Below are 18,762 nucleotides of genomic sequence, written 5' to 3' on the forward strand. Positions count from 1 at the left end.
ACATTCTACACTAAGGTTTCGATTACTTCATGCTATGCCCAGAAATGAGAAATATCCTCCCCACCATGCTTCAATATGGTATTTCAGTGTCCAGACAACTTATACAATATCCTTGTCCACTCCTATTTCATTCCTGCTTAAAACCCTTTGCCCCAAGGTTCGTCTCACTGCAGTACACCTAGATGCGAGATCTGTCCCATACATCCTCCCACATCCACTTATCCCAGTTCTGTCACACGTGGCTCCCACACCATCGAACACTGAGCCAGCTATAAATGCAGTCAAGTGACCTACCAACTTAGCTGCAACCAATGTGCTGAATTCTATGTGGGCATGACCACTAACAAGCCGGCTGTCTGCATGAATAGTGCCACCAAACTGTGGCCAAGAGATAAGTGGACCACCCAGTTGCTAAGTGTGCTGCCCAACATAATGTGCTTGACTTCAACAACTGCTTCAGAGCCTGCATTATCTGGTTTCTTCTATCAACAAACAGCTTTTATAACTGCACAGGTGGGAACCATACCTGCAACAGATCCTTCCTTCCTGTTACCCCCTGGCCTTTGCTAGTCCCTGTTCTCCACACACCTATCCCCTTGCCTGTTCCCACTCCAGTCCTATGAATGTCTTCTATCCTGCCAGAGCATTTACATATCCCTATCCCCTTCTCTACACCTCTCCTCTTGTCTTGCCGCCAACCCCCCCTCCCTCCCCCCCCCCCCCCCCTGCCCAAAGCACATCCTCTCAATGCCCTAGCAGCCAACTATCCTGTCCCCATCATGTCCCTGCAAGCTCCCACATGCAGCACTAATACCTTACCCCAACATCATCCTGTTATCCCTCCCCCCCTCACCACCTACAACTCTTCTGTACTCCCACCGACCACCGCAGCAAAAATTGCTGCTCACCTCAAACGCAGTCACAGTTGGGCCTTAGGGCCCGAAGACAACATGACAGTGGCCATGTGTGTGTGTGTGTGTGTGTGTGTGTGTGTGTGTGTGTGTGTGTGTTTCTGTGTGTGTGTTTCTTTTGCTTTGTCTATATCTGATGAAGGACTTAGTCTGATAGCTAACAATATCTAACAGTCTTTTCAATGTGTGTCTGCCACTCGACACCTCCTCTATGTGGTGAGAAGCAACCTATCCTTTTCACATACTTGTTTTACCGTCCTGGATTTTCCATTGTTTGATTCTACTTTAAGCAAACTTCTCTGAAGCTTCAAATAAGCAGCATTATTTAATGGGAGTAAGTTGTCTCTTCAAAACTGTCTTCACAAGTTTGGTTTCTGGCACAAAAAGTTTTTGTACCGGAAGTTAATCATTGAGAGAAGTGGTACAGTGGCCTGGAGTGCTGTTATCTGCATGCTGTAAGGAAAATTTCATTTGAAGACACTGTGGTTTGCTAAGATGTCGAATAATGCATGTTTGGTGCTAGTAAATGGTCTAATGGACAGTACAGCTTAAAAATAACAAACACACTGATAGGAAAAACGTAGCAGGATAAAGGTGACTATCATGAGGAAATGAATGCCAGTTTTCACAGAAGTTTTCTAATTCTCTCCTCCAGAATATTTTTGCAATTAAGAAGCAGTAATGCACATAACCACTTTATAGTGTTAAATAAAACTTCAACAGTGCAACAAGTCTGTCGCATGAACGGACACAGGCAGACAGTCTTTGTTGGTAATGAGGATCACCCTGTGGCTAAACATGCCTTGGTGCATGGCCAGTACATCTTGGCATAGTGTTACACCGTCCGGGTTATCTGGATACTTCCCGGAGATGGGAACTTGCCCTTCAATATATTCTCTCTTCCCGTTACCCACCAGGCTTCAACCTCCGCTAATTTCAAGTTGCCGCCCCTCGTACCTCACCTGTCATTCAACAACATCTTTGCTTCTGTATTTCCACCTCGACTGACATCTCTGCCCAACTTCTTTGCATTTACATATGACTGCCTGTGTCTATATATGTGCGGATGGATGTGTGTGTGTGTGCGCGCGCGCGCTCGCGTATACCTGTCCTTTTTTCCCCCTAAGGTAAGTCTTTCCGCTCCCGGGATTGGAATGACTCCTTACCCTCTCCCTTAAAACCCACATCCTTTCACCTTTCCCTCTCCTTCCCTCTTTCCTGATGAAGCAACCTTGGGTTGCAAAAGCTGGAAATTTGTGTGTGTGTTTGTGTGTTTTTTACTGTGTCTATCAACATACCAGCGCTTTCTCGTTTGGTAAGTTATATATATATAAAAACAAAGATGATGTGACTTACCAAACGAAAGCGCTGGCAGGTCGATTGACGCACAAACAAACACAAACATACACACAAAATTCAAGCTTTCGCAACCAACGGTTGCTTCGTCAGGAAAGAGGAAAGGAGAGGGAAAGACGAAAGGATGTGGGTTTTAAGGGAGAGGGTAAGGAGTCATTCCAATCCCGGGAGCAGAAAGACTTACCTTAGGGGGAAAAAAGGACAGGCATACACACACACACCACACACACACACACACACACACACACACACATATATCCATCCGCACATACACAGACACAAGCAGACACAGACACAAGCAGCTAATGTCTGCTTGTGTCTGTGTATGTGCGGATGGATATGTGTGTGTGTGTGTGTGCGCGCGCGCGCGAGTGTATACCTGTCCTTTTTCCCCCTAAGGTAAGTCTTTCCGCTCCCAGGATTGGAATGACTCCCTACCCTCTCCCTTAAAACCCACATCCTTTCGTCTTTCCCTCTCCTTCCCTCTTTCCTGACGAAGCAACCGTTGGTTGCGAAAGCTAGAATTTTGTGTGTATATTTGTGTTTGTTTGTGTGTCTATCGACGTGCCAGCGCTTTCGTTTGGTAAGTCACATCATCTTTGTTTTTAGATATATTTTTCCCACGTGGAATGTTTCTCTCTATTATAATCAATGCTTTAATTTGTTTTATTCATTCTCCACGTATATGGAAAAACTAGTATATCATTTCTGAATTGGTAACATGGAATGTTACCTGGAGCCCCTTGCTGCTGCTGCTGCTGTTGCTGAATCTCAATCTTCTCAACAGTCATGTCAGGATTCATGGCAGTTGCTTCTTGAATAGCTTCTGCTAGTGCCCTGTCATGGTCAATAGGATCACCATCTGACTGAATAGTTATTTTCTGTTCCACTCGCGTCTCTACCACTCCATCTTTTTCTGTTTTGTACTGCAATAAAAAATAGGTAGAATTTAAAAACCAACTAGATATCAATAACAAAGTTTGCTAAAATCATACTCTCCTATTTGGATTAAGTTTCTTTCATAAAAAATTAAAGAAAGCAAGGATTTGTCCCATTCCATTCTGCCATGTGTTTAGGAACTGGCACTGTACAGTTTGTTCATGACATCTAAATTGTGGGATGTTAAGCTTTTGCCTGATGCCACCTTATTAGACAAGAAGCAAATGGAAGAACTTAGTGAATAATGGTCCAACAATTATTTCTGATTCAGCAAAATATACTTAAATGACATATGTGAGATGAGAGCAAGGAAGAGGGGGGAGGGGGGGGGGGGGGAGCAAAAAAAAAAAAAAAAATAGGGAGAGAGAGAGAGAAGCTGACAGCAACAACTATCAGATTCTCCCTCATAAAATTATCTCTCATAAACAGTATCCCCAAGTTAATGATACTACACGAGTTGTCAGAAATGGAACAAGCCATTCTAAACAGCTGCAGTACGTTTACAGCAAGCTGTCAACAGCTAAGTAATGAATAAGATGTACAAATAGAATAAAGTTAATTTTCAATCTGTCAGGAACACTGATGATAAGCAGATTTCCTGCTGCACGAATTTGGCACAGTTCATCTGACAAAAAGATTTAATTGTTTGCAAATGAACAGTATACAGAGATGGATTGCTACAAGTTGTTAATACTCTCATATACATTACTAGCCACTGAAACTGCATCACCTGGAAGGATAGTAAATAACAAAATCTGACTTGGAAGTACATGGGATATGAAATAAAGTACACCAACAGTGGCTCTAATCTGGCTGGGCATCAAGTTGAACTGACCTTGGATGACAGACAGTAATGTCTACCCATGCTACTTCAACTCTATGCCAGAGTTCAGCAATTGTGGTATCTGGTGAGTAGTGGTACAACAATCTCTCTGCAATTTTTTTCCAGATATTTTTATTGGACAATAGATTTAAAAGTATGTGTTGGCCATCACAACAGTTGCATACCCACTGTACTGGGATAGGTAGGGACAGTACACACAACAGGTGATACTGCATAATACTGTGAAAGGTAATGTCAGGGAGACCTCAGAAATAAAGCACAGCCATTGGCTATACAGATGTCAGGAGCATAATTACTTTCGGCACGCCTCTCTCTGCTGCCATGTTGAGGCAAGCCACCACAATGGTCACTGTGCTGACAGTCCATGGTCACACTGTCCGTGTGTATACTTTCTGCAACAAACCCATTTACCGACTCAAGGTACATGATGCAGTTGTACCAACCTGCACTGCCAAGTGAAAAACGTGTATGTACTTTCAGGCGCCAGTCTCACGAAGATGTTGAGATCCTACAAGACATTAAGTATGGCCCTCCTTTCACATGTCACTCGAGGTTTCCTGACCAATGCAAGCAGCAATATCATGGAATGAGAAACACCAATCTCAACAGGCAGGGACAGGAAAATTTTCTGAAGACTATAATTAGAAATAAGCAATTTTCAGAACAATAACAAAATCTGCAATCTTTATGAGACTGCAAAATTTGTAATTTTGCTATGTAAAAATGTTTAAATCTGAGAATGGCAGTTTATTACTACACATAATTGACAATTACTGAATGTTAAAATTGCATTTTGACATCTTATCTCTCAACAGTAATGTTCATATATAATCCTAAAATTTACCACTTAATTAACTTTGATGTCCACTGAAATAGAAAATATAATGCAGAATTTGGCAAAAAAGCAGCAAATTTGGTAAAAACATGGAGTTTGGCAAAAGCATAACATCAAATTTGGCCAGAAATGAACATCAAATTTAGAAAAAAAAAACATGAATTTGGCAAAAAATAACACAAAATTTGGCGAAAAAAAGCACTGAATTTTTAAGAAAACACCAAATTTTGCAAAATATAACACCAATCTGCAAAAAAAAAAACCTACATTTTCAAAAAAAAAAAACACTGAATTTGAAAAAAACACCAAATTGTAAAAATAAGACCAAATTTGGCAAAAAATGCATTGTGTTTGGCAAAAGCAACACCGACTTTGGCAGGAAATGATAACAAATGTCACAAAAAAAAATAGCGAATATGTCAAAAAATCTACACCAAATTTGGCAAATATAAAAAATTTGATAAAAGTATTAACTTATTTGCAAAACAACAACAAATCTGGCAAAAAAATAAATATTTTGACAAAAAGTAACACCAAATTTGCCAATAAAATCAAATAATTTTTTTCTTGGCCTGTTCATAGGCTGTGATCCAGCTGGTGTTGTTCTCCTTCTTATATATGGCATAACACAATCTTCTCACAAACAACATTCAAACCTGATAAATGGATGACAAACCACCTGCACTATCTTTCCTTATACACATATTAACATTACTCCTATCTATTTTGTGCAAGTTCCTTGTCCAGGTCATGAAGGCCCAAGGGATGTCTACCAGCTGCCATGTCATCCTCTTGCCTTATGGCATCATGTGGATGTGGTATGGACAGTCATGTGGTCAGAATACTGCTCTCGAAGCCACTTAGCACACTTTCCAGATCATGATGCTGCTACTTCTCATTCAAGTAGCTCCTCAGTCGGCATCAAGATGATGAGTGCATTCCATATCAGTACAAGGAGATACCCTTGGCAGTATGGAGAACTCAACATGGGACCTAACTGTCAAAATCTTATGGTTGTTGCTTTTTGGTTAGTATTAATAAAGGAAATAAATTTCCTTAATGACTCTGTAACCGCTGTGGACATTTTGTGGATGAAGCTGCCTCAATCGTTTACCATATTTCTTTATTTTCAACATCGTTTTGGCTACTGCCGTATCAGATCAAAACTCTGAACAAGTAAAACAAGTTAGTGTCATTATCAACTCATCAGTCAATATCAGAGGACACTTTCAAATGATACTGATGCTGAATGTTGTTTGACAGCTTCTAAGTTTGAATTTGACAATGGCAGTGGGTGAAAGACGTTATAAATAAGAAAATACATTAAGTGATCTGGACAGCTTCATTTCTGGTTAGTGGCTGACGCAACTGAAATCATGGTAAATATAAATGCATTAGTAATTCCATTCACTTTAAATGATACGAGAGGGAAGCAGCATGAAGAAACCAAAGTGAAAAAGAGTGTTCACCAATTGTTCCTTACGAAGTTAACTCTTCAGTTTTTCTTTTCTATGTATATGAACTCACACTGCTTAACTATGAATCGTCTTATGTGATGTTTTACACCCATAGTATTGTCCAAGAATGAAATTTATTGACCTACCCAGATATAGGGTGATCTAAAAACTAATGAGCAACCAAACCACAGTGCAAATTGATTTTTTTCACATACATAAAGAACTGTAGGAGGTTAAAATCACATAAACAGAAAAAAGCCACTACTACAAAACAATTATTGACAAACTCATGTTACACTGGATGTTTAAATAATCTGTTAAACCACATAAATACCAAACAAGGGAGGGGAAAAGTACAGAATACAAAAATAGAACGTGCTTAATGAAAGATTAATAAAAATCATAGTTACAACACTGTGCTCAGTATTGCTTCTGACTCTCACCGTTATTGTCTCAACAGTTCTCGTTTTGCTGGAGATGGTCTGAGAACTGACGATCTCTCCTGAGGCACTGTAAGGTCCTTCTTCGACTGTTACCTTACGTGTCTCTGTAGCTACAACAGGTACTTTTGTTGTGCTCGTTACACTGGTTGTGCTGGGAGATCCTGGCTGGCTATACACTTTACTTTCAGTTGGCACAATGGGCTGTTACACAATCAAGAAAAAAGTTGTAATCAGTACTTGCAGAATAAGAAATTATTTATTATACAATCATAAGCAAATCACTTTTGTTAACCCTTTAATAGCTCTGGACGTGTTAACGCGCCCCTTTGTGCCTGTCCCTGTGCGCTCTGAATGTGTTTACCTACACCACCAGTCCTTCTACCTGGTACTCTGAACATGTCTACATTCGGAGCACACAGGGACAGCTACAAAGGCGCACGCATTAACATGTCCAGAGCAGTTAAAGAGTTAAGTATCACACAGGGAGGGTCGCAAATTCAGTACAACTGTCAGGGAAGACATAATCACTTGATTTTCAAATAAAACCACACCAGTATACAATAAGATAAACGTGGGCAAACACACTTTCATAGTCACAGAATCACTCCAAAGACACCAAAGAAAACAAGTTACATCTAATGTGAAATTATGACACGAATGTACAATCTCAAAATTAATACCTCTACCCTCTGTCCAACTGAGTCTCCTGCACTTGTACTGTTTTACTCCTCAGGAGAAATACCCACAGTACTCTCAGTTACCAACAATTCAACAAAGCTGATAACTTATTTGGCATCAATAATTCATTTCAGACACTTTGTAACAACTTTTATTACTGTACAGACATGTTTTGAGAATTGGGATAAGATATGTCACATGAACTGATGATGATAAGTTAAATTCTCAAGGTTTATTTATATGCTAATAAAAATTATTACAAATGAATCAGTAGTGAATTGAGATAAATGAATTCAAGTTGTTACGGTTATTATGCACACTCACAGAAAGATCCTCAAAATCTGATAATCAGTACATATACGTATAGACATAATTTACAATGGTTTTGCAACACGAACTTTCTGTTTTATAGCAATTCATCCAGGCTCTTGTTAATATGGACATATTCAATGAATTTCAATGTTTCCACATTAATGTAAATCTTAGCGATGGTATATAATTTCTTGCTTTGAAGGAATTGGACATTTTGAAGCTACTTCACAAAACTCAAAAAATTATTTATAATAAAGTATGAAAATGTAGTACCTTCAATGACAGTTTTGCCTAACAATTTTTCATGTGTGCTTGTATTGTTTGTGTTGAAGTTAGTTGCAAGCAGGGTGCTAAAAGACACAGCAATAGCAAGGAAATTCTTTAACAGTGGATTAGTCTGTTACACACAAAATGTATTATACAATTTCAATAGAACTAAAATTAAAAAATCTTACATTTCACAGCTCACTGATGGTGTTGGAGTCATCTTCTGCATCAAAATTAACTCATTTAATATAACAATAGTAACGATAATAATCTAAGGGAGTAACTTACATCCTTTATATTCTATTTTTCTCACATTATCACATTTACTCATTAATACACAAAAGATTTTTTTTTTTAGTTTGAGAACTGCAACAGTGCAAAGTAAACTGTCACATCTGGATTGAAATTATGGACTGAAAACTGCTACAATCTTTCCAAAAATGGGGGTCTTACATTTACCACAACTGCTCTTAGTGCACGTATTATAATCTTGCTACTGATAAAATTAACATTCCTGTACACGCTGGTTTCTGAACTGTAGTCTTTGGTGCAGCACTCAGAAGTATCAGTCATTCAGCACAAGAAAGTACTATCTAGTGATACCAGACTTACTAGAAATGTGTTTTAGAAAAGAAAGACCAATACAATCTCATTACAATTTCTGTACTATGGTTGATGAGATGGGAGTAAGTCCTGTGAGAGGAACTATGGAGTGGTCTCACCTGGACACATATGCTGCTGTAATCAGAATAAGAGAGATGAAACACTGTAGTGCTTACCTGAAGTCTGGCACCACCATTGGCATAGAAGAGACCATCCTCAGGTTCGTCCAGCAGATCCACAGGTGTTCCAGAGTCATCAGAGCTTGTACTTGAGCGTCTGGAAAACTGCTAAGAAAGTGGAAGGCATGCAGCAATACCATTAGCCATACAGCAAGCCAAGCAGGGAAAGGATCAGGGCACAGTGTGTAGCATTAGAGCAGAAACAGCAAAAAGCAATGGAGACTCGTATTTCTCTTTTGGAAGGGGGAGGGAATGGCCTTCCTAGCTTTTCTTTCTGGTATATGTAATATAATTTCCTGCTTGACTGGACACTGAATACAGTAACCAGGGAAATATAAAATTGCTCTATAGCAAGCATGAATGTTATTAGTTTTAATAAATTACTAAAATTACTACAAACATCTGAATTTTTCGCAGGTGTCAAATCAACAGGAACAGGTAAAACACAACATGATTTTGAGGTTCCAGAGCCAAATTTTCCTTGTTAGTAATTTACTTGAAAATCAGGTTAAGAGGGATAATGTTGGCATATGCTTAACATAATTAGCATCAATGACCTAACCCCACCAGATAGAGGCAGAAGACAATTGTGGGAAAATAACAAAACATATTAGTTAATAGTGACAACAATTCTGTGTTTTTTTACAAGAGCATCAGACCATTCAACAAGAAAGCCACACAGGAAAGAAAAGGCTAGAGAGAAAGAAAAACTTAAATATAAAAAACAGAACGGGCACAGAGGAATGGAAAACAATCACATTATAAGAAACAATTATAAAAGACTAAGAGAGTGTGCATGAAACTGGAAAGTCATCAATATAAGTTACAAAACAGACACAAATTGATATGTGTTCTGTCTAAAGAAAATAATCACCAAAATGGAACTGCAGACAAATAAAAACACTTTCTAGTTAACAGGAGGCAACAGAAAAAGACAATAACAAAAGCTGACAAAAGCATTAACATTCAGGACCAGCAATTCCATCATCTGGTAAATGAGACAAAAGTATTGAAGAAAGTGGGAATGTTCAAGGAATACATGAGACAAAATCCAAATCACTTCTGTGAAAAAGGAGCTATCAAGGTCATGGCTCTTATGCAGCAAAACCTGTATATTACTAGTACACACTGGCTGATCCTTACTGGCAGCTAAGTGATCATCACAATAACATATAAACAGGAAACAGTGTAACGTAACATGAGTCATCCGACAAGTGGCTCTCTGAGTATGTCTTATCAGTGAGGGATTAGAAGTAGCTAGTAGTAAGAATACCTGTAGAAAAAATAAACTGCTGTGCAAGAACTATCAAGAATATGAACCTAGTGATAAGAAAATAAGATTGGGAAAATGCATATTATCTGACCAGTTTCAGAAAACTAGCATTTCTGTCCCTCTCTATATACAATGTCAACCAATAGAGAAAGTATCTTTTTCTATCTCTGTTTGAATGTATGACAATAATGAAAACGCCTGGAAGAAACAACGCATAAACTGATGTGTGGAGCATAGAAACAGGTAACAGAAAAGAATACTCACATTAGCTTTCAAGCTTCGCCACACAACCACACAGACATCAAAACGACACTCCCTTGGTCACAGTGAGACTGATTATTGATTACTGAAAGCAGTTTTCTGGACTGAGGTGGGAAGTGGAAGGGAATGATGCAAGAAGGCGGCAGTGAGAAAGTCGCAGGTCTTTCAACAGATGACTCAACCACAGCATAACAAGATGAAAAGAGTATGAGGTAGGGCATAAAAGAGAGACAGAAAGAGGGAGAGGGGGGTGGTGGAGGGAGACGAGAGAGAAAGGGATATGGGTGGAAAAGGAGAGAGGGAGAGGGGTGGAGGGAGGGAGCGAGGGAGGGAGGGAGAGAGAGAGAGAGAGAGAGAGAGAGAGAGTGGCCACATAGAAGGGAAGAAGAGTGGTGGCAGAAGGCAGTAAATGATCAGGATGGGGAAGGAGTGATGTGGGCGGAAGAGAGAAGGGACAAGGTAAGGTGAGAGAGTCAGAAACAGATTACCAGAGATTTAGGCCAGGGGAACTATGCGAGTGCAGGATATACTGAGAGACAATTTTCCCCTGTGTAGTTCAGAAAATTTGTAATGGAAGGGCAAATCCAGATATCCTGCATATTGAAGCAACTGTTGTCATTTGTGCTGTGGTGTGCAGCATGTTCGGCAACTGGATGGTCAAGTTTGCAGTTTGCCACAGTTTGGTGGTAGCCATTCGTCTGAGTAGACAGCTGGTTACTTGTCATGCACATAGTTTGCTGCACAGTAATTGCAGCATAATGTCCTAGGAGGAATGGTCAATATATGGGGATATGGCAGGAACGATCATTCAAAGCAAAAACATCTAGTAAACCTGGGTTCTAAATACATACCTTAAGAGACATGAGCACTTCTTCATCTTCAATACTGTGAAACAAGTATCTTCTACTGCAAGCTCTTTGCTTCCATATTTTGAGAGATAGCAGTATAAACCAAAACAAGAAAAAAATGTCCTCTAAACATGGGCTAGAAAGTGCATATCCGAAGATCTATAACTACTTGTTCATCTTAACTACTATGAAGCACATTTCTTCTACTGAACAAATGCTAGTAGTTTTTAAGGTATGCGTTTTAGAGCCTCTGTTTACCACACAATTTCTTGGTGTTTTGGTCTGCACCATCTTCTCCCGAAATACAGAAAGCAAATACCTCTCAGCAGAAGAGATGTATTTCACAGTATCAAAGATGAAGAAGTGCTCAGAGCTCATAAGGTATGCATTTTAGAGCTTATATCTACTACACTCATTTTGTTTTGAATAATCATTCTTGTCACATCTCTAAATATTGACCATTCCTCCTAGGACACCCTGTACAACACGGCTGCTTTCAGATGTGGCCCGCCTTTCACTGGGTATGAAATGTCTGTGACTGAACTGTGGTAGGAGGTGGTGGGTCGGTGTATGGGACAAGTCTTGCACCTGGGCCAGCCACAACGGAATGACCCAGTAGGTGCAAGATTGGAATAAGTCTGGGCAAGGACATTCTGTAGGTAGGGTGGGTGCTGGAATACTAACTTGGATGATGTGGGTAGGATTTTGGGTATGATAGTCCTCATTTATTTGTGGTATACTGCTACTAGTCACAATGGCATGTTTTAATTTAATGCAAAGTGATGTGTTTTGAGCACAGGTAACTCATATTTTGATGCATTTATATACCTACTGTCAGTTACACAAAAATACCTATTATTTAAATAATCTAAAACTATGGAACATAAATTATCCTTTCTTCTAATATGGATCCACAGTTTTTATAATTTTTTAAAATGATGTCATGTTGCTTTAAGATGTCACTATTGCAGCTTTGGTATTTGTTTCATTTTCAAGCATCTACAATACACAATAGAAACCACTGATAATATAAAAAGGATCCCACTCATATATTAAAAAATTGGAATAGCCTAAGCTGATAAAATTACCAAATTACTACAACTGATATTATCTTTCAATTATTTTAAATTCCAATATAAGATACATTCATAACCAGATGGAGTTGCCATGGCAGTTGTATTGCTAGTGTCCTGCAGTTAGTTTTGTAAATCATACAGAGAACCAATTTTTTGAAATATTTACTACTATCACTAGGAAAATTTTATACTATATGAGGTATGTAGACAATGCTCTTGTTCTCTTTTATGGCACAATTACTGAAATAAAAAAGGACAAGCAAGCCCATACAGAATGACAATGACACCCCTAAATTTGTAATATTCCTGAAATCAACCTGCACTGACAGCATAATCCCCAACTGTTCATGCCACCCAGAAATACATAAGAAGGCCTTTTCTCACTCCGTGACCATCCGAATCATTAACCTCCCTTTAGAACAGAACGAAATCACCAAAGAGTTACGTATGCTAAAACATATAGCAACAACTAATGGCCACAGTACTGATATGGTAGACAAACTGTACAAAATAACAATATAGTGAAATAAATAACATTAACATGAAAGAGAATCAGAAATAATGAAATACATTGTTTTAACTTATAACAGTACCATATCAGATAGAACAGCCCATAATTTTCACTTTTTCCCACAAACAACAAAGTAGGTAAAATGGTCAGACACACTATGCATAAAATAAAATGATTTATACAATAAGAAATTTATAAAATGAAATGTGGTGAATATTATAGTTTCTATATGGAACAAATAATAATTTCCACCTGGCCTTAATTTATGTTGATTTCTTCCATCTCAGCTTTTATTCAGTGTAACTACTCTTTGCTTCATTCTGTTTTAGTTTTCTACATGATTCATTTATTTTTTGTCTATTTTTCACTGCCCCCCTCCCACCTCTGTTATGCACAATACATTTATCTTTTCACTCTTTTTAAAACGTGCACGATATTTTAGTAGTAATCTCTGTCTTTCATATAACCCTGTCTTCCACCTTTAAGCTCTCAGGTTTTCAAGTCTCGTCCAAGGCAGTCCCCAACAATCAGTCTTTTTTACTCATCCCGTACGGTAAGTCTCCCCTGACCCGTGGTTCTGGGTGACTTCCCCAAAATCTACCCCTTTTCCTGGACCTTTCCAGTCCTTTTCCCCCCATCTTCCTTCCTCTTCATTCTGCATGAAGGAGGAGCCATTGGCTCCGAAAGCTTGCCAATCACAACGGTCTTTTATGTGTGTGTTCTGTTGCCGCTTGGTGAGTAGATTTTTTTATCTATCCAATTAAATAATTAATTCTAAGAATATAATAGAGGGAAAAATTCCACGTGGGAAAAATATATCTAAAAACAAAGATTCTGTAACTTACCAAATGAAAGTGTTGGTACGTTGATAGAGACAATAACAAACACAAACACACACACAAATTTCAAGCTTTCGCAACCCGCAGTTGCTTCATCAGGAAAGAGGGAAGAAGAGGGAAAGACAAAAGGATGTGGGTTTTAAGGGAGAGGGTAAGGAGTCATTCCAATCCTGGGAGCGGAAAGACTTACCTTGGGGGGGAAAAAGGGGCAGGTATACACTCGCATATGTGTGTGTGTATACCTGTGTGGATAGATATGTGTGTGTGTGCGCGAGTGTATACCTGTCCCTTTTTCCCCCCAAGGTAAGTCTTTCCGCTCCCGGGATTGGGACGACTCCTTACCCTCTCCCTTAAAACCCACATCCTTTCGCCTTTCCCTCTTTCCTGATGAAGCTTGAAATTTGTGTGTGTGTTTGTGTTTGTTATTTTATTGTCTCTATCAACATACCAACGCTTTCGTTTGGTAAGTTACAGAATCTTTGTTTTTAGATACAATTAAATAATTATATAGAACAAACAGGTAGATGTTTCTTCACCAGATTCACAGAGCACACAAACATAAGTGAGAACTCCAAACTCTCACTTAGTGCACATCTACAAAACTGCAATTGTAACACCAGTAGCAAGGAAGACTAATAGAAAGGATGACTAATGGAAATTTACAGTGCCTTCAAAGAACACTCACAATATATTCTCATAAATAAAATTTTTTTTGATTGTTTTACACTTTTAGTCTGATGTAGTATAAGTGTGCATTTTTAGATGGGTCAATGTGTCATGATACATACAATACATTCAAAATTACAGTGCATAAAATGGAATGTCATGACCAATAAGTAACTGGGAGTGTTGACTGTTTGCTCTTTGATGTGCATGCATATTATGTTGTAATCTGTGCCCAACTTCAACCTGCATGTCAAAAATCTTGTAAGTACATAAACATCAACAAACTGCAAAATTGGTTGCATGTACAATAATCCCATGTTACATTGTTCTCAGCATATTGTGTTAAGTTTTGTAGATGCTTGAAAATGGAACAAATGCTGAAATTTCAATAGTAAAATAAAAACAGTAACAGCTAAAAGCAATATGACATCACTGAAGAAGTCATTCTATTGGTGAGGTGACCTACATCATCGCAACAAGAAAAACACCAGGACTTCACCTACTTTCCTACTACCTTCCAATACTATTCAGAATAGGCTCTACATAGTACATATTTCATTTTAACCTGTTTGTTGATATACATGAAGATGAGAAAACATGTTCAAAATACAATGTAATATATTGAATGAAACTGTGACCATAATGTAATCAAAACATCATGATGAGCGATGAATGAGACCTGGGTTCAAGTTCTGGTTTGTCACTCAATTTCAAACCATCAGGATAACTATGTTTTGAATTTGATGGTATAATAAAGGCTGTTCCAACTCACATGCGCCGGCCGGAGTGGCTGAGCGGTTCTAGGCGCTGCAGTCTGGTACCGCGCGACCGCTACGCTCGCAGGTTCGAATCCTGCCTCGGGCATGGATGTGTGTAATGACCTTAGGTTAGTTAGGTTTAAGTAGTTCTAAGTTCTAGGGGACTGATGACCTAAGAAGTTAAGTCCCATAGTGCTCAGAGCCATTTGAACCATTTTTTGAACCAACTCACATGCCCACCTGGGGACAGCAGGGCACGCATGGACACAAATGGCCATGGGTGGGCAAATGGCTGACATGCAAGCAGTCTTGCAACCGAGGCATAATGTATGTAATCACACTACACTGGCGGAGTGTGGGCAATTTGTAACTTAAGAAAATACTGATTCTGCATATGTGATGAAGCATATTCCCATGAAATTGTAACTACTTACTTGTGCTACTCTTAATTTGTGAAATTAATTTCATGTTTGATGACTGAAATTTTTGCCTGCCAGAGTACAAAAACTGGACTAAATTTTTATTCCTTGTGCATAGGAATGAAATTAACTGTTATCCCATGGAGTGAAAATAAACAAACATAATCCAAAATTACAACAGATTTCTTTGTAAATCTAACAAATGATGACCATTTGTTAATAGAAAGAAGGTGGAAGAGAAAGAAAAACAACAGTTTTACTGCCATAGATATTAAATTACACATAAAATGACATTTTTAAGCATACAAAGTTGAGAAAAGAAACCATGTTAGAAGAAAGTGCCACAGTGGTTGTAACTCAAACTGGAATGACACGTTAGAAGGCAATTAGGGGATTTTCATGCCTATTTGTGAAGTGTATAGTTCTAAAGATTTTCAAATGAGATTATGTAGTGGCCTCAAAAATACAAATTCTCCATACACATTAACAACCGTGGTGACTTACATACATTTCTGAGCAAACATTTGCAGCAACTGTTTACGATTTAGGATTTCAAATTTATTTCATTATCATTTACTCGATAGATGATCTTACATACATTTACAGAAGATGAACATTTAGATTTACACAGTATTTATTACACATATCTCAGTCACACAAACTGTGACTTCAATGCATTCTGTTAAGATTGCCATAGCCTCACTTAGCAAAAGTAAGAAGTGTGAGTATTCAAAGTGAAAAGCATGGCACTTATTTGCTTTTATGTAGTGTAAATTTAAATGTGAATCCTTCATAGATGCGTTGATATTACCTGAAAACAGTGAAGAATGCTAAAAGAAGGTTAAAAAACTAAATAGTGACTAGTTAACAATTTATGAGAATGCAGCTGGATGATGTCTTCAACAAACACCGATATTTTGACTGGCAGACACCCTGTCATTCCAGGAGACAAATGCAGTTAAAACATGCTGTGCAAGGAAATTCATGGCCTTGGTTTGTAGGGCAAATACAAAAAGGTAAAAAACATACATACACACACACACACACACACACACACACACACACACACACACACACACACACACCGTAAACAACTAGGGCCAACACACAACCAAAGATGACAGAAGTTGTCGATAGTGAATATTAATTATCAACAGGTGAGCAAGTAGCATTATGCTGTCAGAAGGTTCCACGAAAAACTTAAGCAAAAACCCCCTCTGTCTCTGTTTACAAGCTACATCCAAATTTAATCTCAACTGTTTCCTAAATGACACTAACCCAATAGCTGGAAGTTAATGTCAGAATCTCTTTGTTGCTAAGGCAATGTTCTGCAATATCAGATTTGTTCGGCTATTGAAAGCATGTGGAACACTTATGCTCAGTAGACCTGCCCTCCATAGTCTTGATGGTCTGATCAATGTATGACATGCCATTACTGCAAGGTATAGAGTACACAACCACAAACTGATATCATCCTTCATAGATCCGTAAAGGGCACTAGTCTTAGATCGTGGTCGAGAAACAGATTTCACTCATGTTTCCACAGAATACCACCAGTCCTTTTGGAAATACTACCTGCATATGGCAAAAAGGCCATAGACTTTAATGTCACTTGAGTAGTTTCGTTCCTCACCTGATTCATGGTTGGTCGATAGCACAATGTGTGTTTGATCTGTCTTTCACTATAACCATTCTGATGGAGGGTGACTTCGAGGTAGGCTAACTCAACTGACAGACTTTCAGGGTCTGAGATGACATGGATGCTATGAACCAAGGTACTTAGTACCCCTTTACACTGAGCCAGACGGTGTCAACTATCAGCCATAAGATACAAATCAGTGTGAGTTAACTTCATAGAAACAGAATGTCCCAACGTACAATCAACCTTCCTCCTGATTGACACATCGAGACAGAGAAGACAGCCATCCTTTTCCACCTCCACCAAGAAGCTAATATTCAGATGGATTGAATTCAGATGTTCTACAAAAGTTTTTGAATTCTCACTTCCGTAAGGCTAAACAACATAAGTGTTGTTTATGCTTTAACTATCAAATTTGTGTGTGTACCATTTTATAGTTCAATCGTTTATAGTTCACCGTGCTTAATTCAGCCACGAGAGGCCACCCAGCCTGCTGGTATGACAGTAGTGTGTACAACCTGCCAGCTGTGTCCCCTGTCCACATAAGATGGAATGCAAGGCTCTGGTGGCCACTTGTGTGTTTTCTGCTGTACGTAATTTGTCTCTCATGTATTTATGCTTCTTCATGCGATAAAGTTACAGTGTTCTTGGGTATATATCTAAAAAATCGTGCAGGTCTCAATGCTGACAACTCCAGTATATGTTGCTCAAAATCTTAACTGAGAGAGGTGGCACAGTGGTAAGGAAAACTGGACTCGCATTCAGGATGATGACAGTTCAAACCCATGTCCGCCCATCCTGATTTAGATTTTCTGTGATTTGCCTAAATTGCTTCAGGCAAATGCTGGGATGGTTCCTTTGAAAGGGCATGGCTGACTTCCTTCCCCATCCTTCCTCAATCCGATGGGACCGATGACCTCGCTGTTTGATCCCCTCCCCCAAATCAACCAACCAATCAAAGTCTTGAAGAACAGATAGGCAACAACAGGTGACAGAGGACTCTCCACTGCAACACCATCTGTCTGTTCATAGAACTGGTTGTTGAATAAAAAGGAAGTGGAAATCACATATGTCAAAATACATTCATTAATCCATCACCAAACCTAACCTGAATGAATTGTAATGAATCAGAGGAATGCAAGTCAAGAGAGAGACCACATCAAAATTCATTATAACATCAACGTAATAAATTTGCCAAGTTCTTAATGTGACATACACAGTAACCTATTAGTGCATGAAAGAGTACTTCATACCTTGGTTCATAGAGTCCATGTCATCTCAAAGAGCAGCAAGGTGTTTTGTTACACGGTAAGGTGTTTTGTTACACGGTAAGGTGTTTTGCTACACGGTAAGGTGTTTTGCTACACGGTAAGGTGTTTTGCTACACGGTAAGTCACGGCACCCATGTTACTGACAATAGGCCTACGAATGAACACAAAGCAGACCTCCCAACTTCTGTAATAGTACTCTTTGGCGAACATGTACCAGTCAACATATGAAATTATTTTCTCCAAACATCCTCAGCAGTATCAGAAGGCACTCAAAATACAGCCTGTTTTAACAGAACTTATAAAATCAAGAACTGTCAAATGTTTGGACATCAGTACAAAGTTTAAATCTTTCCTTAGCTTATTTATATATGCAGATG

At 38.8% G+C, this 18,762-nt stretch overlaps 1 protein-coding gene across 6 annotated transcripts in view; it reads right to left on the reverse strand.

The window, feature by feature from the left end:
* LOC126416139 (mesocentin-like) overlaps positions 1-18,762 on the reverse strand; it is a 614,335-nt gene that overhangs the window by 7,953 nt on the left and 587,620 nt on the right. For 4 of the 6 annotated variants that reach the window (XM_050083681.1, XM_050083685.1, XM_050083682.1 and 1 more), the window contains 3 exons: positions 8,822-8,932; positions 6,786-6,986; positions 3,001-3,193 (listed from right to left, as the gene is read on the reverse strand). In XM_050083681.1, the coding sequence (XP_049939638.1) occupies positions 3,001-3,193; positions 6,786-6,986; positions 8,822-8,932 (505 nt within the window). The remainder of the gene's footprint in view (positions 1-3,000; positions 3,194-6,785; positions 6,987-8,821; positions 8,933-18,762) is intronic. The other 2 variants (XM_050083683.1, XM_050083684.1) reach the window with 2 other exon arrangements.

This window comes from Schistocerca serialis, chromosome 8 (assembly GCF_023864345.2).
Source record: "Schistocerca serialis cubense isolate TAMUIC-IGC-003099 chromosome 8, iqSchSeri2.2, whole genome shotgun sequence".
In the NCBI taxonomy this organism is placed as follows: domain Eukaryota; kingdom Metazoa; phylum Arthropoda; class Insecta; order Orthoptera; family Acrididae; genus Schistocerca; species Schistocerca serialis.